The sequence below is a fragment of the Balaenoptera borealis genome, assembly GCF_965194805.1.
Source record: "Balaenoptera borealis genome assembly, chromosome: 2".
NCBI lineage: Eukaryota > Metazoa > Chordata > Mammalia > Artiodactyla > Balaenopteridae > Balaenoptera > Balaenoptera borealis.
This window is the reverse complement of record NC_138867.1, coordinates 180,123,847-180,145,426: the sequence shown is the minus strand read 5'-3', so window position 1 is coordinate 180,145,426 and position 21,580 is coordinate 180,123,847. Positions and strand designations below refer to the sequence as shown.

General features: G+C 44.4%; 1 protein-coding gene and 1 long non-coding RNA gene across 4 annotated transcripts in view; one reads left to right on the top strand and one right to left on the bottom strand.

Annotated features, from left to right (window-relative positions):
- The window catches only part of VAV1 (vav guanine nucleotide exchange factor 1), a 58,127-nt gene extending 54,261 nt beyond the window's left edge, over positions 1 to 3,866 (top strand). For 2 of the 3 annotated variants that reach the window (XM_082379834.1, XM_082379835.1), the window contains 2 exons: positions 851 to 1,002; positions 2,843 to 3,852. In XM_082379834.1, the coding sequence (XP_082235960.1) occupies positions 851 to 1,002; positions 2,843 to 2,896 (206 nt within the window). In that variant the 3' untranslated portion in view covers positions 2,897 to 3,852. Of the gene's footprint in view, positions 1 to 850; positions 1,003 to 2,842 lie in introns of all 3 variants that reach the window. The other variant, XM_082379836.1, reaches the window with a different exon arrangement.
- LOC309623209 lies at positions 2,066 to 20,933 on the bottom strand. Its single transcript, XR_014241274.1, has 2 exons — positions 17,718 to 20,933; positions 2,066 to 17,342 (listed from the first exon to the last, which is right to left on the bottom strand). It is a non-coding gene; the product is annotated as an uncharacterized lncRNA (long non-coding RNA).
- Between the last annotated feature and the right edge of the window lie 647 nt (positions 20,934 to 21,580).

Genomic DNA, 21,580 nt, shown 5'->3' with positions numbered 1-21,580 from the left:
TTCTTCACCATTGCATTTCACTTTGCAAATTCAATATCGAGAATTATTTAGACTGTCTATATTTCTTGTTTTCTGTGTTTTTCTTTATTTTTAAAATTTCTTATTCTGATTCAAATTTTATTTTTCTGGAGTGCATTTTGGAGTACGTTTTTCAGAAAAGTCGCCTGGGTGGTGGAGTTTCTGAATTCTTACATGTCCAAAAAATTTTTAAAGAGGGATTTTAAAATTAATTATTGTTAAAATGTTTACCAATAAAATAACAATTCACCACTTAAAAAGTTATATTTTTGAAAAAGCAACACCAGCATAACATTAGGACACTGAGACCAAAATTATCCCTATTCTCATCACCCAATCAAATAAATGTTTCTGTCTGCAAGTTACTTATTCATCCTGGTGAATATTTGGATGTCCAATCTTAGCATATTTGCAGAAATACTACAAATTAATTTTATAGTCTACAATATCACTTCATATTGTACTTTGGAAAGTTTTTCCCTTTCTTATCTTTCTCCCTCTCTTTTTCAACCCTTGGACTTCTTTAGTATAATTAATATTATCTAGAATGAGAACTTCCACATCTTTCTTTCACTATGAATATATACGTAACATTTAAAAGATCATAACTGGTATTATTTTCTAAATTTGGATGCTGGTTGGGCTAGAAGGCTGATTCTGGGAAGACAGCTGTGTACTCTCAGAACACAGGGCACCCAACACTCAGCGGAAAGAAGCATTGAGGGGCCCTTCTTCATCCTGGTCTATTGGAGCATTGTCCCCCCACTGCCCCCAGACGGTAGGTGTGTGTCTGCTCCAGGGCCCTTTCCCACTTCTGCTCTCTCCCACACAGCAGGGAGCACCAAGTATTTTGGCACAGCCAAAGCCCGCTATGACTTCTGCGCCCGGGACCGATCGGAGCTGTCTCTCAAAGAGGGTGACATCATCAAGATCCTTAACAAGAAAGGGCAGCAGGGCTGGTGGCGAGGGGAGATCTATGGCCGGGTGAGTTGGGGCGGAGTTTGGCAGCCCCAGGGAAGGGGTGTGGGGTGAGCTGGCTCTAGTGAAGCTCTACGGAATGATGGAGTGGAGTGAGTGGGCAGGGGCTCATGTGAAGGGCTTCCCTGGTAGGAACGGATGAAGGGACAGAGATTTTATTTATGCACCTTGCATTTATTTATTGAGCACCTACTATGTGTCAGGCATTTAGCTGGGTGCCAAGGAGACAAAAATGAGCACAGTACAATCACTGCCCTCCTGAAACTCATAGTTTGGTGAGAAGCACAGACCTGTAACCATGCAGTTACAACAGTGAGTGGTTGAGATTGAGATGGGGAATCATAAGGCACCTTGGGAGCCCCCAAGGAACCCCCAACTCATCCTGGGAGCAGGTCAGGATGCCTTCTGAGAGACCAAGCTGATCACTGAGGGATGAGTTAAGTCAGCCAGGTCATGGGTGGTGGGAGGTGTGGGAAAGTATTCCAGAGGAAGCAGCACGTGCAAAGGCCCTGGGGTGAGAGAGTGATTGGCATGTTTGGGGAACACGAAGGGAGGGATTTTTCTATCTTGTTCGCTGCAGTATCACCAGTGCCTGGAACAGTGATTGTCACATAGTATGTCAATCAATATTTATTGAATGCATGAAAAGGCAGAACTGAGACCAACCGCTTTTGCCTTTTGTGATCTTTTGTCTGCCTGAATTTGGACTTTCAGGAGGGAACTCAAATTTTCTCAAAAAAGTTTCTGTCTGGTTCTTATTTTTGTCTCACAAGGCAGAGAGTATTCTTTATTTCATCTGCTGATGAATTCCTAGCCTCTAGAATACTGCCTTGCTTGTATTGGTTTCTCAAAAAATATTTGTTGAATGAAGATAAAGACACTGGTTAGAAGCTTCAATTCCACCAGAGGGAAACATGTGAAAAGTGACCTAGATAATTGCTTAGGTGAACAGTTTTAGGAACCTTGGAGGGTAAATTTAGTGTGTGGTAGAGAACAGTTAGGGCTTGAGGGGGGATTTTGGGATGTTTAGGAAGGTTTGGGCTGTAAAGAATTCATCCATCCATCCATCCATCCATCCATTCATCCTTTATTTCATCCATCCATCCTTTATTCCATCCATCCATCATTCCATCCATCCACCCACCCATCCATCCATCATTCCATCCACCCATCCATCCATCCATCCATCCATCCATCCATCCATCCATCCATCATTCCATCCACCCACCCATCCATCCATCATTCCATCCATCTTTTTTTTTTAACATCTTTATTGGAGTATAGTTGCTTTACAATGGTGTGTTAGTTTCTGCTTTATAACAAAGTGAATCAGCTATACATATACATATATCCCCATATCTCCTCCCTCTTGCATCATCCATCCATATTTTCAACAAATATTTATTAAGTATCTGCTGTGTGCCAGGAACTATTCTAGGCTTTTGGAACTCAGTGATGTATAAGACAGACAAAAATCCCTGGCCTGTTGTAGTGAAGGGAGGGGAAACAGACAAGAAGCCCATAAACAAGTAACATATATAATCAATTAGATGGTGAAAAGTGTTACGGAAAAGCAGGAAGTGGGGATAAGGACAGTTGGGGTGGATGGCGTTTGCAATTTTAAATAGGACGGTTAGGAAGCCCTTACTGATAAGGTGACATGTAAGTAAAGGACTGTAGGAGGTGGGAGTGGTCAGCCGAGGGTGTATCTAGGGGAGGTACTTTCTGGGGTAGAAGGTATGGCAGGTGCAAAGGCCCTGAGGTAGGAGGGAACCTTCCTGGTGTGTCGAGGAACAGTGGGAGAACGTGCAGAGGCTGCCCTGACCACTTCCCTGTCTCTTTCCAGGTTGGCTGGTTCCCCTCCAACTATGTGGAAGAGGATTATTCTGAGTACTGCTGAGCTTTGGCACATTGGCAGAGAGATGAGAGACTCTAGGCTCTGAGCCTGGGACGAACAGGCAGTGAGGCTAGGGGCTGTGATAGGTCCTGGCGGGCTGAGAGTCCCTGATGGACTGTGGAGGGCTAGCGTCCAGCTGGCAGGGCTCCTGGGATGGTGCCCTGCCATGGTTAATTTATAATACACTGATTTCCTCTTGGGTCCCCTTGAGAAGGCAGGGCTCAAGTCAACCGCTTTTAATAAAATGATGAATGGATGGACTTGCGTCAGACCTGGGAACGGAAAGATGGGAAAGGGCACTGGGACACAGACAAAAGCCCCCTCACTAATTCCTGCTTTCCAGCTCTCTCACCTTTCTCTGCCATTTAAAAGAAAACCTGAAATATGAAATGGGACCCCCACGTGGCAGGAAAGAATTTTACGCTCACAGATTCCAGATCACAAAAATGTAACTCTCATTTTTTTTTTTCTGTAATAGGACATAATTACTATTTGGAGCCTCTCCAGTTCTGCTAAGTGGTAAAAACCATCTCAGTTGAATCTGGGTATCCTGAGTCTATTCTCTCCAAGGTCATGTTTCAATTCCAGGGGCTTTGGCACTGGAGTGTTGGAAAGGCTGCTGGTTCTTGGTGGTAATCTTCCATCACTGCCTCCTGCTGAGACGTCATTGCTTCTGTTTCATCTTTGGTGCCTCTGCATTTTCCACATCCCTCTTGGCTCATGCAGCGCATCTGGCTGTTTCTCCTTAAATGCTGAGTGGAAAGACTCTACATCCTGGTTTCCCCGGGACAGTCCTGGCTATTGCTCTAGTGTAGTTATTAACCACGATCCTTTTCATTCTCCAAAGTGTCCTGGTTTGGATGATAAATTATACAGTCACTGTCTTAGGTTGAGCTGCTCCAGAAGCAGAGCCTGAGACAAGGATTTGGGGGTGCAAAATCTATCTGGGAGGTGACCCAAGGAAGCAGCTGGGATGGAGCAGGGAAGAGAGATGGGAAGGGGAGGGAGACACAGGGAGCACGGATGAGGTGACAGCTTTGGGCAATGGGGGCTCCTCCTTATTCAGGACCTCTGGAAGTCAGTATAGAACGAGGCTTGGAGTTGAGAGGCAAGGGAGCTGGGGTATTTATCCACCAACTTCCATTCGTCATTGCTTGAGAGCTGTTTGTATGTAGGCAGTACATTCTCTGGTGGCCAGAGAACCACAGGCATATTTGGAGCCACTGACCTGTAGGGACCTTGTCAGTACTGGGGCGCTATGGGTGGGATGCTGAGAGGGTCTGCACAGTCTTTTGCAGCCATCCCTACTCAATGGATGCTGTCATATGCAGGGTGTGGGGAAACTCCGTAGAGCCTGCTCTATCCTGGGGTCCAGGGGGCTCCAGGGAAACTTTGGTCCTCATCTGGTATCACAGAATGGCAGAGCCCCTATTTTTGTCAGACTTCAAGACTTAGCTCTGCTTAATCTGATTAATGGCCATTTCATGGAGAATCCAAATGCCTTTCCAGTGTTTTTGCTTCTGTTTGGTGCCCTGTAATTTTGGGCTATCTTTTAGACATCTTGAACCCATTGGTCTAAGGCACATGAATCCTACCAGTGGTCTGTGGATCCTTGAGGAGCTTTGAATCCTCTGCAAGAAAATCCAGAATTTGCATATATCTGCATTTTTGGGGGAGGACGATGTCTCAAATTTCACTTGATCCTGAAGCTGTTTAGACTGGGGTTGGGCTAATAGGATATAGGGATACATCTCTGGACCTGTCTCTGAGTTTAACACTCTTTCCCACCCAACTCCTCCCATCCACACTGGGAAACCATGATCTATTTTGTTGCAGGAAAAGTTGACTCAGCCTGAATGCTCTTCTGCATCTATAGCCAGACTTTCTTTTCACTTAATAGAATTTATTATTTTTAAAAATTGTGGCAGAACACACATAACATCAAATTTACCATCCTAACCTGTTTTACCTGTATGGTTCAGTAATGGGATGAATATTATACTGTTCTGCAATCAATCTCCAGAAATTGTCATCTTGCAAAAGGGAAACCGTCCCCATTGAGCGATGACTTCCCTTTTCCCTCTCCCACTGTCCCCTGGCAACCACTTTGGCCGGATTTTTATCTAGAGCCCTTGAGGGCTTAGATGTTGGGGGCTCCAAAGCCAAGAATCAGCATCTTTAATTAGGCTTTTGAAGTTCAAAAGCCAGGAAGGTGCTTCTTTGGTAAATCTCCTGCAGGAATAACTCTTAGGAGAAAAAAAATGATGGTGGCCAAGGCTGAGGAGGGGCCATGGGCAATATATTAATTTGATGGAAAATTAATACTTGTGAATATTACTCCACCCCCTCGATGATGGAGGCAGCCCCCGTGTTGAACATTCAGCGTTGCCTGGTACCACGATAGTAAGCTCTTCACAGACGTTATCTAATATAATCTCACAACCAGCTTCGTGGGCAGTTGAGCATCTTGGCCAAGGTTCCAGGAGGATTCTAAGGTCATCTCTGCCCTTACAAAGTTAGCTGTCACATGTTGGAAAAGTGACTTCACCTTTCTGAACCAGAGAAAGATAAATCACTTGTTTGAGAGCATAGTTAGTTTGTGTCTAAGTGTAAAGCCGCCTTCTTCACCTTCTTTTTTTTTTTTAGTTAATTAATTTATTTATTTTTGGTTGTGTTGGGTCTTCGTTTCTGTGCGAGGGCTTTCTCTAGTTGTGGCAAGCGGGGTCCACTCTTCATCGCGGTGCGCGGGCTTCTCACTGTCATGGCCTCTCTTGTTGCGGAGCACAGGCTCCAGACACGCAGGCTCAGTAATTGTGGCTCACGGGCCTAGTTGCTCCGCGGCATGTGGGATCTTCCCAGACCAGGGCTCAGACCCGTGTCCCCTGCATTAGCAGGCAGATTCTCAACCACTGCGCCACCAGGGAAGCCCCTCTTCACCTTCTTAACCATCGTTCCAGTATCTGGTGGGGACCTAATCATTTCCTAGTTCTCTCCCCAAGCCCAGGTAAGCCAGTGCCCAGACAGCACCTGTGCACACCTGGCCAGGTGCAGGATCCAGACTCCAGAGTCTGGTGTGATGTGTGCTCCGTGTTTGAAGGGCTGTGAAGCTGGAAAGAGGGTATTGGAGAGGGAATGGAGTTCCAAGGGTCAGGGATTATGGGGAGGGGCTTCTGCCCTCCCCCCGCCCCAACTTCTCCTGAGCCACGCCATGAATTTACCTAAGGTGGCTACCTGGGTTGTCTAATTCAGTGGTGTCAATGAGGTTGAGGTCATGGACTTATTCTTGGAGGTCTTGAATCACTGTCCTCCAGCCCCAGGCTGAACTTTGAACTTGAGTTCTAACCCTGGTCTTGGGGGTCTTCGGTTGGGTCTTTAAGCCCCAGCACAACACGACCTGTATCAGTCACCTTGGGCTGAGTGTTGCTGCTGTAACAAATGACTCCCCATCTCAACATCTCACAAACAACTCCTTCACGCATTGGCCTCAACTCTGCTGAAGAAGAAGTTTCTGGAAGGAGAAGGTGCTGCAGGAATCACACTGTTGGAGACCTCCAGCCTTGGGATGTGTCAGGCTTGTGGCAGAAGGAAAAGAGAGATGGCAGGACCACTCAGTGGTTCCTAATGTTTCTTCTTGGGGATGACAAGAAGACATTTCATTGGCCAGAGCAAGTCGTATGGCCCAGAGTAACATCAGTAGGGCAGGAAGGTTTACTCCTCTTCCAGGGAGAGGCAGTGAATACTTGGAACAAAACCAGAACCTGCCAGAGAGCCCGTTCTATCATTCATTCATTCATTGATTCATTTACTCACTTTATTTATTTATTTGGCTGTGTTGGGTCTTAGCTGCGGCACACGGGATCTTTGCTGTGGCATGCAGGATCTTTTGTTGTGGCACGTGAACTTCTCTCTAGTTGTGGCACGCGGCTTAGTTGCTCTATGGCATGTGGAATCTTAGTTCCCCAACTAAGGATCAAACTCACGTCCCCTGCATTGGAAGGGGGATTCTTAACCACTGGACCACCAGGGAAGTCCCCTCACTTTTGTGACAAGGAGTTAGTGACACTGGCAGTTATGGGTTGACTGTGTCCCCACAAATTTGTATGTTGAAGTCCTAACCTTCCCAGGACCTCAGAATGTGACTGTATTTGGAGATGGGTTCGTTAAAGAGGTAATTGAGTTAAAATGAGGTCGAGGTCGTTAGGATGGACCCTAATCAAATGTGACTGGTGTCCTTCTAAGAACTGGGATGCACCATCAACAGATGAACAGATAAAGAAGATGTGTGTGTGTGTATCACACACACACACAATGGAATACTACTCAGCCATAAAAACTAAAATAAAGCCATTTGCAGCAACATGGATGGACCTAGAGATTATCATACTAAGTGAAGTAAGTCAGAAAAAGGCATATACTGTATGATATCACTTATATGTGGAATCTAAAAAATTATACAGATGAATTTATTCACAAAACAAACAGACTCACAGCCATGGAAGACAAACTTATGGTTGCCAGAGGGGAAAGCATGGGGGGCGGGGATGATTTGGGAGTATGGGATTAACAGATACAAACTACTTTATATAAAATAGATAATCAATGAAGTCCTACTGTATAGCACAGGGAACTATATTCAATATCCTGTAATAAACCATAATGGAAAAGTATATATATATATGTATAACTGAATCACTTTGCTGTACACCTGAAACTAACACAATATTGTAAATCAGCTATACTTCAATTTAAAAAAAGAAAAATGGGAGGAATTTCGGGGAATGTGCAAATGAGCATTAACTCTGCAAACTGCCAGGAGTTCACTCTGCTTAGAGGGGGAGGGAGAGAGTGAGGGTCTGGAGAAGTGGTTGGACCTGCTTTCTTATGTGCCCCCAGAGGGACCCGGCAGGCCCCTGCTGGAGGAGGCCACCTCTTGCTGGCTGGTGGAGATGAGGAGGGGCCTCAGGTGTGCCCTGGAGTGGCCTGCTAACGGTTGGAGACTTTGGTGCCAGGGAACAGCTGTCACCCGAATATACTGGCAGAGAGAGGTTCAAAAGAACACAGGGCAACCCCATGATGCCCTAACTCGGAAGTTCTCTGGTGCTGGCTGTCAGTTACATCCGGCTGTCACACACACACACACACACACACACACACACACACACACACACACACACACTGTATTAGCTTGCTCAGTCTGCTGTAACAAAGTACCACAAACTGAGTGGCTTAATAAACAATAGAAATTTATTGTCTCACAGTTCTGGAGACTGGAAGTCCAAGATCAATGTGTTTTCAGTGGGGCTGTGCTTCCTCTGAAGATGCCAGAAAGAAATCTGTTCCAGGCATCTCTGTCTCTTACCTCCTGGGAGTTTGCTTGGCCTGTGGTAGCAAAACTCCAGTGTTTACATGGTGTCCTCCCTGTGTGCGTTTGTCTGTGCCCAAATTTCTCCCTCCTAGAGAATTCCCTGGCAGTCCATTGGTTAGGACTCCACGCTTTCAGGGCCGAGGGCCGCGAAGCCGCAACAAAACAAAACAAATTTTTCCCTCCTATAAGGACACCAGTCATACTGGATGAAGGGTCCACCTCACTCCAGCATGGCCCTAAGTTAACTCATCACATCTGCCAAGACCCTATTTCTAAATAAGGTCACATTCTGAGGTTCTGGGGGTTAGGACTCCAACATGTGAATTTGGGTTTTTTTTGGGGGGGAATGCAATTTAACCCATAACACACACGATGGATACAAAGCCCCTTGTGAAGATACACCCATGTAACAGGCCAAGCATATGCACAGACTGTCATGAAGAAACACAGCCCCCCAAATACAGACGGGCAAATACAGCAAATAGAAACTGGCAAGCAGACTCACAGGTGGACATAGATAGACAGACAGACAAAAAGGATCTACCCACATCCACAACAGCAAGCAGACAGCTCCAGAGATGCACAGACACAAGAAATACTCCCCCGCACTGCGACAGGCCAACAGACCCCAGACCCAAATACTCCCCTCCCCAAACACCAAAACTGACTGAAATATGGACAGAAACACATACACACAGATGTAAAAATACTGACACCTCCTTTCAACCTGCAATTCACAGGTGCACATATAAAGCTGATTTATATAGATATGGAGACATATATCTACTCAGTCAGGCACGGAAACACACCCCAAACACATAACAGACGGTACCTGAAATAGGAAGACAGACTGGCAGATACACACCCTCAAACATATTCACTCATGCACCCTGCCCTGGGACCTTACTAACTCCAATGAAGGCATCCACAGGTGAAATCGGACAGATACCCATTGGATCAAACATTTATAAGCATCACAAAGACCACACACACACACACACACACACACACACACACACACACACACGAGGGCATTACAAAGGCAGATAGCAACAAAGTTAAGCCAAGCTTGCCCCCTGGTGGACACTAGTAGTAGTGCACCAACCTCTTTGGCTGATACCTGGATCCCTGCTTGGGGAAGGGAGGAGAGACCAGAGAAAGTAGGGGTGTGTGTGTGTGTGTGTGTGTGTGTGTGTGTGTGTGCGTGCTTGTTCACAAACCTGTCTATATGAGCCTAGGTTTGGGCACCAGAAAGGGCCCCTGATGCTTTTGGCTTTGCAGTATCATCACACTGCCCAGGGGTACCCCCCCCACCCCGATTCATTCACCCAAAAGCACAGGAAAGGGATCCATAGAGGTCTCATTTCAGAGTCTTGTTGGATACAAACACTCACAGCCTCACGTGGGCAGGATGGGGCAAGAGGGAGAAACACAGAGTCGGAGGAGCCTAGAGGGATGAGTTTCTTGGCAGGAGAGGTTGGATCTGAGTCTTTGAAGGATAAGCATGTGTTTATACTGTTGAGAAGGCACCTACTGTAGGTGGAGTGAGCTCTACCCAGAGCCTTTTACTGTGGTCCAAAGGCCCTTCCTCTTTAATCCCTTCCAGGGCTCAGTTTGGGCTGTTGAGTTAGTACCCTGTATCTCCTGGAAGATAAAATTAAGCCAAAGAAATGACTCTCTAATGGTGGAATGCCAATGAAATCAGGCACAGGGCAAATTTTCTTTCTTTCTTTTAAAACCCAGTTTATTGAGGTATGATTGACATGAAAAATTATACACATTGAGTGTATACATCGTGATGAGTTTGGGGATACATATCCACCTGCGATACCATCACCACCATCAAGGCCATAAACATATCCATCACCTCCCAAAGTTTACTCCTGTGGTGGATTTTCATGTTGCGGCCCCATTACATTTCATGGGGACTGTTGACGAAATCCTATCCTCGGGGACCCAGCACACTGTTTGAGACGGGGCAGGAGGGGCTCAGGTCCCGTGAAATCTTTCCCCACTGTGTCCTCACTTCACCAATTTGAAGCTGTGTGCTGCCCCCTTGTTGCCTTCTCTGACTTTAAGCTTTCTGCTTAGACTGTTCTCTGACCAGGCTGGAAGAGCAGGCTCCTGGTCAGGCTTACAAGTTTGAGCTTTAAGCTGCAGGAGGTAGGGAGCCATGGAGTAAGGGGATTTAATCAGTGGATGTTGGCATGGCATATTACACCTGCTATGGCTGATTTAAAGTCATTAGTATCATCACTTTCTTTGTCTCCAGTAATATCACCCCAATTTCCAATCCATTCTGCGAAAGCACAACCGATATCATATAGTCCAGGCACCAAGCTGAACCCTTAGGATGACCCACAGGGCTCTATATAATTTGCATCTCTCTTCTTTCCCTGGACGCACTGACCTCTGGAAGCAGGAAGGGGCAGGAGAAAAAGCTGAGCAAAGATGCGGCCTCATCTTGAGTTTACTTAGAGACTAGCTTCATGGAGAAAAAGGAAGTAGAGTAGCAGGGTAGAGAGTATCTTGATGGTGGTGGGTGGTTATTATTGATCAGGTAGCCACGGAAGCCATCTCTGACATTTGAACTCAGACCCTGAGTGAATGGAGAGAGCGCACCATGGAAAAGCGGGAAGGAAAAACTTGTGCCTCAAGCAGAGGAAATGGCGAGTGAAAAGGCTCTGAGGAGGCTGTTGAGTCAGTACCCTGTATTTTCTGGAAGAGAAATGCTTTTAGCCAAAGGAATGACTCTCTAATAGTGGAATTTCAGGCAATGACGTCAGACATGGGACAGATTTTCTTCTTCTTTTTCTTCTCCTTTTTTTTTAAACCACTTTATGGAGGTATGAGGAATGAGCTTGGTGAAATCAAGAACTAGTAATAAGGCCAAAGTGCCCTGAAATAAAGAAAAGAGAGAAGTAAGAGGTTGACAGGGACAAACCATGGTGAAATCTTGGGATTTTTTCTAACCTTAATGGGAAGCCAGTGTTTCTGTATACACTTGCATTCTGTAGAAAAGTGCTTGGTTAGGGGAATAAGGGGATACTGAAACTCATCCTGAGTTAAGCTGCGGGTGTCAAAGTGGGGCATTGTTTTCTAATTCTCACAAAGACTTCTTGCAGAACTTCAGTGGTTACCATAGGAAGCTATTGAAGGTTTATAAAAATTTATAATTTTTTTATTGTGGTAAATATGCATAATATATTCACACCATAGCTTGGACCCAAGTTTGGTTGTGTAACAGATAGATATACCATATTTTGTATGTCCACTCATCTGTTGACAGACATTTGGGCTGTTTCCACCTTTTGGCTATTGGGAATAGTGCTTCTATGAGTGGTTTTTACCACTCGTAAATGGTTGAAGAGGGAATTTCCTGGCGGTCCAGTGGTTAGGCTTTTACTGCAGGGGGCGCGGTTTCGATCCTTGGTAGGTGAACTAAGATCCTGCAAGCCACGTGGTATGGCCAAAAAGAAAAAAGAAAAAAAAAATGGTTGAAGAAAATCAAAAGAAGAACAATATTTCATGACAAGTGAAAAGTATATGGAATTTGAATTTCAGAGTCCACAGAGAAAGTTTTATTGGCACACAGCCACGCTCATTTACATGCCATCTACGGCTGCTTTCACAATAAGATGACAAAGTGGCAACAGGGACCCAAAGGCTTCCAAAGTAGAAAATATTTGCTACTTGGACCTTTACAGAAAAAGTTGCTGACCCTTGAGATAAGGGATCACAAGCCTGGCTTTTAGCCATCTACTTTGCCAGCTCTGCTTGGATGATATAATAAAACTCTTTTATTGCATTTTATTGTTATGTTCTCCCACGTTTGGGAACTGCAGCCTGACCGAGAGAGAGCCCCACCGTCATATCCTGTAATAATAATATACATGTACATGTATGTGTATGTATGTAGTGTGTTGTAATAGTGATAATATAGTTGATGTTTGTTGACCGTGTACTTGTTACTCTAAATACTTTTGACATGTTACTTCATTTAGTCCCTATGATAACTTTTGAAGTAGACATATATATTTTTTAAATTAATTAATTTTTAATTGAAGTATAGTTGATTTATAATGTTTCAGGTGTACAGCAAAGTGATTCAGTTATCTATCTCTACATCTGTATTCTTTTTCAGATTCTTTTCCATTATAGGTTATTACAAGATATTGAATATAGTTTCCTGTGCTCTACAGTAAGACCTTGTTGTTTATCTATTTTATGTACAGTAGTGTGTATCTGTTAATCCCAAACTCCTACTTTATCCCTCCCTCTCCTTTCCTCTATGGTAACCATAAGTTTGCTTTCTATGTCTGTGAGTCTATTTCTGTTTTGTAAATAAGTTCATTTGTACCATTTTTTAAGGTCACATGCTAAGTGGTTGGAGCTGGGATGTGAGTGTGATGGGTTGAACTGTTTCCCCCACCAAGTGTATATGTTGAAGTCCTCACCCCCAGGACCTCAGAATGTGACTGTACTTGGAGATGAGGGTCTTTACAGAGGTGATTACATTAAATGAGTTCATTAGGATGGACCCTGATCCAATAGGACTGTGTCCTTGTGAGAAGAGGAAATTAGGACACAGACACACACAGAGGGATGACCACGTGAGGACACAGGGAGAAGATGGTCGTCTACAAGCCAACGAGAGAGGCCTCAGAGGGAACCAGCCCTGCCAACACCTTGATTGTGGACTTCCAGCCTCTATACCATGAGAGGATATATATCTGTTGTTTAAGCCAACAACACCTAGACTGTGGTCTTTTGTTAGGGTAGCCCTAGCAAACGAATACACTGAAACTAGTTCTATCTGCCAGCATATTCTAAGCTCATGGAATATGAGCTTAGAATATTTCTTGTTCAGGCTGTCTCCTGATGTTCCTCTCCTTCCAGAATCTTCCTCCCTCTCAGAGGCTCAGACCTGGAGGGCCACTTTCTTCTTACATTGTTGGAGAGCTGCTTCCTCAAATTCTGGCTCCTATTTGCCTGCGCTTTGGGGTGGGGGGAGCCCTATGTTTAGGGAGCAAATATGATGATGTATTATTTTTCTCTCATAGCTCTGTCTGTCCACATCCTCTTCTGGTTCTACTTCTGGTTCTGTCCAAACGAGGTCTAGTTACAGCTCCTCTAGCTGTGAGATGGAATGATAACTAGAAAACCATTCAGGGAACTGGGTTTCTGCAGATATTTTGCAGAGGGAGAGTAGGTGTACAGCAATGCTTGCAAACACCAGTGATGCACCCAAAGGGAAATGGAAATGCAAATTATTACAAATTCACTGTGTAGGTTCAAGGGTGTAACCAGGCTCTAACTACTGATGTGGAAGGATTTCCAAGAAACATTTCTTATCTGTCAGGGTGCAGTTAGGAAGCATGAACTGTACTAGTTTTTGTTGTTTCATTTTAGTTTTAAAGGAAGTATAGATTTAGATCGCTCCTAAACTTGCTAAGGTCACATGTATTTATCATTGTGAAATAACATCAGCTTTCTATTTAAACAAATGTTTAAATGACAAAGAGACCACTCATCACTGGAGAAACTCCAAACACATGTCTTCTGATCCCTTTACATAACATAAAATAATTTGGTCCCTTTATACATAGTATGCATAATATAACAATTGGGTCCCTTCATGTGGCATGCACAATAAAATAATTTGGCAGAATGCTGGGTCTGGGTACTCTTTACTTTGGAGCCAATCTTACCAAATTTATTGAGGGGGTGATTTATGTACAACAAACTGCTTCCTTTCACAGTGTAAAATTGGATGCATTTTGATAACTTCTGCCACAATCAAGATACAGAATGTTTCCATCATACCCCTAAATTTTCTTGAGCCCTTTTGTAATCCCTCCCTCCCTCCACTCCTGGCCCTAGGCAACCCTGGAAGCTTGCACCTAATTTCCTCTGGACCTCAACTCTTTCTCTTGTTGATTTTCTTTGTATCTCACTGTGACGATGGCTATAGGCTGAGTTCTGTAAGTCATCCTAGGGCGTCACTGAACCGGGTGTGGTTCTCGGGGATTGTCAACAAACCACCCCTACCTGGCAGGGGTCTGAGGAGCCCGGATAACTATGAATCCTTCTAAGGAAGCTGTGGCTCTGTCCTTCATCAACTGCCTCCCTCCTAGGACTCCTGTTTCTTTTGTCCAGCAGGAGGGCAGCTGCTGCTCAGCTCCCACGCCCTCATATCTCTGGTCATCTTTCTGGTCATCTCTGGTCAGGAGATTCATCAGCTCCTCTTTCTTTCTTCCTTCTCATTTGTTTCTTAATTTTCTGGGATACAACAGCCAACAGAATTCCTTCCCTACCCCAGGGGATGCTCCCAGTCTTTGGAGGGAAACAGACATTCAAACAAGCATAGATCATACTGAGTGTTGGGATTCGGGGAGCACAGTGGAGGTCTGTACTAATCCTGAAGTGGAGGGCAGGGAGGGCCTTCTGGAGAAGGTGAAATTTATGTGGGAAGGCTCCCTGGAGGAGGTGATATTTATACTGGAAACCTTCCTGGAGGAGGTGATACTTATATTGGAAAGCTCCCTCCCCCACTCCCCACGGGAGGAGATGATATTTACATGGGAAAGATGCATAGGAAGGATATGGGGTGAGTACCCATGTCAGACCTGGGGTCAGGAGACAGCTTAGTGTTTAATGGGTGGGAGGGATTCTTAGGCCCTCCTGGAAGCTGACTCTGCCATGAGGATTCTTGCTTCAGGGTTGATTGAGGGAGGGCATTTAGCAGAGGACAAGTGAGGGGAACAGGGTAGGATAGAAGAAAGAGTTGAGCACGGAGGTGGTCCTACCTGGAGCCCAGCCTCTGCCTGATCCCAAGGGCATCCCTGGAGCCTGAATAACACCACCCAGTTGACCTCACTTTGGAGTGAGGTTTTGGCCTCCATGACCATCGGTTATTGGCCGTGGGCTGGGTCTGAGGGTTTGTGCAGGCATTGAACTGGAGAACAGTTCTCTGGAGAACAGGAAGCTGTGAGCAGTTAGCAGGCAGCACCCACAGCAGCTGGGGGATGGGTGTCCAGCTTAAAGGGTGGCTGGACGCACCGTAGACAGTGTCCACTATAGGAGACTTTGGTTAGTTTAGGATGACTGGGGCTTTGACGGGAGAAGGAAACAATGAAGTCAGAGGGGGACCAATATAAGACTAGGCAGAGTCTTTTTTTTTTTTATTTTTTGTATTTGCATCGTGGTTTTAATTTTTTAATTTTTAAAAAGTTTTCTTGGAGTATAGTGGATTTACAACGTTGTGTTAGTTTCTGCTGTACAGCAAAGTGAATTAGCTATAAGTATACATATATCTGCTCTTTTTAAAATTCTTCTCCCATATGGGTCATTACAGAGTATTGAGTAGAGTTCCCTGTGCTACACAGTAAGTCCTTATTCGTTATCTATTTTATATATAGTGGTGTGTATATGTCAATCCCAATCTCCCAATTTATCCCTCCCTCACTTTACACCCCCGGTAACGATAAGTTTGTTTTCCACATCTGTGTCTCTATTTCTGTTTTGTAAGTTCATTTGTACCTTTTTTTTTTTTTAGATTCCACGTATAAGCAATATCGTATGATATTTGTCTTTCTCTGTCTGACTTACTTCACTCAGGATGACAATCTGAGTGATAGGTCCATTCATGTTGCTGCAAATGACATTATTTCATTCTTTTCTATGGCTGAGTAGTATTCCATTGTATATATGTACCACATCTTCTTTATCCATTCCTCTGTTGAGGGGCATTTAAGTGGTTTCCATGTCCTGGCTATTGTAAATAGTGCTGCTGTGAACATTGGGGTGCATGTGTCTTTTTGAATTATGGTTTTCTCTGGGTCTATTAGGCAGGGTCTTGAGTGCTGTATCAATGAGCCTGCACTTCATCCTGAGGGTACTAGGGGGCCATGGGGGGTTTTAGAGTACAGGAGGAACACGTCAAGTTGGGTAGGGTTGCCCTGGAACCACCCTCCCTCCGACACACTCATTAAGAGTGAAGATGAGTAATGGATAAAGAAGATGTGGTACATATATATAATGAAGTACTACTCAGCCATAAAAAGGAACGAAGTAGTGCTGCCATTTTCAGAGATGTGGATGGACCTAGAGACTGTCATACAGAGTGAAGTAAGTCAGAAAGAGAAAAACAAATATTGTGTAATATCGCTTATATATGGAATCTTGAAAAATGGTACAGATGAACTTTTTGCAAAGCAGAAATAGAGTCACAGTTGTAGAGAACAACCTTATGGTTACCAAGCAGGGGGAAGGGGGGTGGGATGAACTGGGAGATTGGGATTGACATATATACACTACTATGTATAACATAGATAACTAATGAGAACCTACTGTAGAGCACAGGGAACTCTACTCAGTGCCCTTTGGTGACCTAAATGGGAAGGAAATCTGAAGAAGAGTGGATATACGTGTACGTATAACTGATTCGCTTTGATGTACAGCAGAAACTAACACAACATTGTAAAGCAACTGCACTCCAATAAAGAAAAAAAAGAGTACAGATGAGTGACGTCTCTGGGGCTCCTCCAGACTGACTTCTGGAGTCTTGCGTGTCCCTCAATTTCCCCTTTGCCGGGAAAGTCACAATGGTTAGTCTTCCACAAGCCACTTGACTAGAATTGTGCATTTCCTTCCCTTTCTTCTCCCCCTACACCAGCCCTCGTCCCTGGAGGATCTGTGCCGTCCAGATTTCATAGCCTCGGTCACTTCTTTAGCGTTTGAAGGGTGACTGGCACCTTGCATCCTCAGTCACTCACCAGGACCCCAGACCCCATCTGCGGTCAGTAGAATAATGAGGCTCCCCCCAACCCCCACCAGGTTGGCCATACCCTAGTCCCTGGAAGCTGTGAATATATGACCTTCTACCGCAAAAGGGACTTTGCAGCTGTGATGAAATTAAGGATCTTGAGACGGGAGATTATTCTGGATGATCTGAGTAGGTCTAATGTAATCACAAAATCCTTTTAAGGGGGGTGGAAGGAGGGTCAGAGAGAGGAGACGGAGAGAGAGAGAGGGAGAGAGACTGCAGACAGAGGGAATGAGACAAATCTATCCATCTATCGCCTATCTATCTATTGTCTATCTATCTACCGTCTATCTATCTATCTATTTATCTATCTATCTATCCATCTATCGCCTATCTATCTATCTATTGTCTATCTATCTACCGTCTATCTATCTATCCATCTATCGCCTATCTATTGTCTATCTATCTACCGTCTATCTATCTATCTATCTATTTATCTATCTATCGATTTATCTATCCATCTATCACCTATCTATCTATCTATTGTCTATCTATCTACCATCTATCTATCTATCGATCTATCTATCCATCTATCACCTATCTATCTATCCTCTATCTATCTACCGTCTATCTATCTATCCATCTATCGCCTATCTATCTATTGTCTATCTACCTATCTATCCATCTATTACCTATCTATCTATCTATTGTCTATCTATCTATCTATCTTTCTATCTATCTACCCATCCATCCATGGAGTGAATGGGTGTGTGTGTGAGAGAGAGAGGGAGAGAGAAAGAGAGAGAGGGATTTTGGAGATACTACATTGCTGGCTTTGAAGATGGAGGAAGGGGCTTTGAGCCTAGGGATGTCGGCTGTCTCCAGAAGCTGGAAAAGACAAGGAATGGAGTCTCCCTTAGAGCCTCCAGAAGGATCGCAACCCTGCTGACCTCTTGATTTCAGCCCCTGTAAGACTCATTTGGGACGCTGACCTCCAGACCTGTAATGTAATAAATTTGTGTTGTTTCAAGCCACTACGTTTGTGGCGATTTGTTTTGGCAGCATCAGGAAACTCATCCACCACCTCATCCCGCCCCCAGGCCCCCTGAGGAATCTGGGCTTGGTTGAAAAACCTTACCTCCAGAGGTCAATTCCTCCTTCGGTCCCAGACTCCCCACCTACATCCAGACATCCCCCCATTCTGCCGTTCCTGCATCCTAAATTCCTCTTCGTCTCCACAGCCCTTGCCCTCCTCCAGGTCATCACACTTTTCTTCTCTCCATTTCCCCAACCATGACCACATCCTGTCTGACACCCATGCTACACAACACAAGTGTTGTAAAACAGCAATGTGACCGTTACTTCCTCGCTGAAATCTCTTTTATTGCCCTGCGGAGACGGTCTAAACTCTTTCACGTACAATGGAAGGTCCTGCCTGAAATGGACTTGCTGACTGTTCTAACTGAGTCACTGCTGGCACCATGCCTCCGATGAGTAGCTGTGACCACTTATTATTGACACAATGTCAATAATAACTGATAATATTGAGTATTAATTTTGCCAGGCAGGATTTTATGGTTTTATCACATTAAACCTCAAACCCTATGAGGTTATGATGATCCTTTTTTTTTTAACTGACAGGGACAATTGCTTCTAAGTGTATCAGTTGTCTCCTGCTGTGTAACAAATCACTCTCCAAATGTAACAGCTTAAAACAACACATTTTTAATTTTCGTACAGTTTCTGAGGGTTGGGAATCTGGGGGTGGCTTAGTTGGGTGGAGCTGGATCAGGGTCTTCTCAGGAGGTGACAGTCAAGCTGTTGTCTGGAATCTGAGTTCCCCCTCATGTGGGCTTCTCCATGGCACTGCTTGAGGGTCCTCACAACATGGTAACTGATGTCCCTTCAGTGAATGATCCTGGAAAGAAAGAGGGAGGGGAAAACCACCATGATGCTTACGACCTCAGATGTCTCAGATCTCACACAAGGTCACATCTTCCTTTCTCTGTTCCTTAGAAACAAGTCACTAAGTCCAGCTCATACTCAAGGAGAGAAGAATTAGGTTTCCCCCTCTTGAAGGGAGGACTATCAAAGAATTTGAGTAATAGCCAAGCCTTGGAGATTTTCCTGTGTGTCAGGCTCTGTTCTAAGCATGTCACATACAGCCATTCCTCTGATGCTCGCCTCAAACCCATGAAATATGTCCTGCTTATCAAGCCCATTTTACAGATGGCCACGTTGAGGCATAGAGAAATTAATTGCTGGAGAAGGTGTGGAGGAAAGGGAACCCTCCTACACTGTTGGTGGGAATGTAAATTGGTGCAGTCACTATGGAGAACTGTATGGAGGTTCCTTAAAAAACTAAAAGTAGAGTTACCATATGATCTAGTAATCCTACTCCTCAGCGTATATCCAGAGAAAAACATAATTTGAAAAGATACATGCACCCCCAATGTTCACAACAGCACTGTTTACAATAACCAAGACATGGAAGCAACCTAAATGTTCATCGACAGGTGAATGGCTAAAGAAGATGTGATATATTTATACAATGGAATATTACTCAGCCATAAAAAAGAAGGAAATAATGCCATTTGCAGCAACATGGATGGACTTAGAGATTATCATACTAAGTGAAGTAAGCCAGACAGAGAAAGGCAAATATCATATGATATTACTTATATGTGGAATCTAAATAAATGATACAAATAAACTTATTGACAAAACAGTAATTGACTCACAGACATAGAAAACAAACTTATAGTTACCAAAGGGGAAAGGGAGGGGAGGGATAAATTAGGAGTTTGGGGTTAACAGATACACATTACTATATATAAAATACATAAACAACAAGGACCTACTGTATAGTACAGGGAACTATACTCAATATCTTGCAATAACCTATAATGGAACAGAATGTAAAAAAAAAAAAAAAAATATATATATATATATATATATATATATATATATATATATATATCTGAATCACTTTGCTGTACACCTGAAACTAACACAACATTGTAAATCAACTATATTTCAATAAAAATTTTTTAAAAACTTGCCCAGGACCACACATAACTAGCAAGCGGTGGAAGACAAGATTTGGACCCCTGGTGACCTGGTGCTATAGAGTCTGTGTTTGTCCTCCAGAGCGTCTCTTAACATAGCTCCATTTATCTTCCTTCTTGGTGAACTTTACTGTATTTCTGTGCTGGCTTTTAATTGCAGCCTCACTGGGTAGGGTCTCCTGATGAACAGATGGAACCACTGATGAATCTGCTTCAGCGATCATAAGTCCAAAGTGGATATTTTGCCTTGCACAGAGCAAAAAAGAATATAAAAACAAGTGGGGCTCTTCTTCCCAAGAACTTGGGGCTGGTCTTTGCACCTAAGTTTTGGCTTGGAGCAGGTGTTCTTGGTGCCCGCCCACACGTGTGACCTTCAACTCTTAGGGCACACTAGACTGACATGTGCCAGCCACTGCATTTTGTTATCAACAGGGTTATGAACTGGACCCCATTCTATCTGCTTGGAGGCGAGGTCTTGGGTTGACACAAGCCTCAATCAGTGACTGACAGTAACTGGTGGATAAATATCCCAACTCCCTCCCCTGACATTTGGGATAACTCTGAAGAGTGTGCTCTAGGTTACCTTCCAGAGGCTCCCAGCCACATTAAGTTTCAGTTTCTTACTGGGTAACTTGCTTGATAACACTCACTGCAGGCTCTTTCCCTTCCCTCTCTCACTTCCCCCATCCCCAGCTGGAGTTTTGTAGGGTCAGCTCCCTGATGAACTACTTTCACGAGAATCCTTGTCTGAGCATCTGCATCTGGGGGACCCTAACTAAGACATTCCTAGACCACCGTGTTTATGAGATGGCACGTGTGTGTGTGTGTGTGTGTGTGTGTGTGTGTGTGTGTGTGTGTGTTGGATTGGTTTGGGGGCAGTGCTGGGAATGGGGTGTGTCACTGTCCAGTGATCAGATATCGTGGGGAGCTAAAGGCAAATGAAATGGTGAAAGCTCTAGACCTTGGAGTCAGAGGGTCCCGGATTCAAAGCTTGGGTCCAGGTAATCTTGGACAAGTCACATCTCCTCTCTAAGCCTTGGTTTCCATTTTAATTGTACTTTTTTGGTGAAATAGGTGAGGGTAAGAATCCCTAGTATACGATGTTGACATGACAGTGAAATTAAATTTTATTGGAAACGTGTTTAGCACACTGCCTGGTACCTGAGGGCTCTGATGATGGTTTGTATGGGGCAGGCTGGGAGGAGACCATTGAGTTTGGGGCTTGCTTCATTGGGTAGTGGAAGCTTATTTATCATTGGGTGCAATAAAATAAGGTGATGAGAGATGGGACATAGATGTTGCTGGGGGAAGAAAAAAGTGAGTAGGAAGGAAGGAGAGAGAGAGAGGGAGATAGACCCACACTGGGACCCATCAGCCAGACAAACTTCTCTTCACTGTGGAGAAAGGAGAGGATGAGAGGTTTGTCAGGCTGTCCTTTATGAGTGGAGGCGACTCAGCAAAAAGGACCACGATGCCCTGGCTGTGTT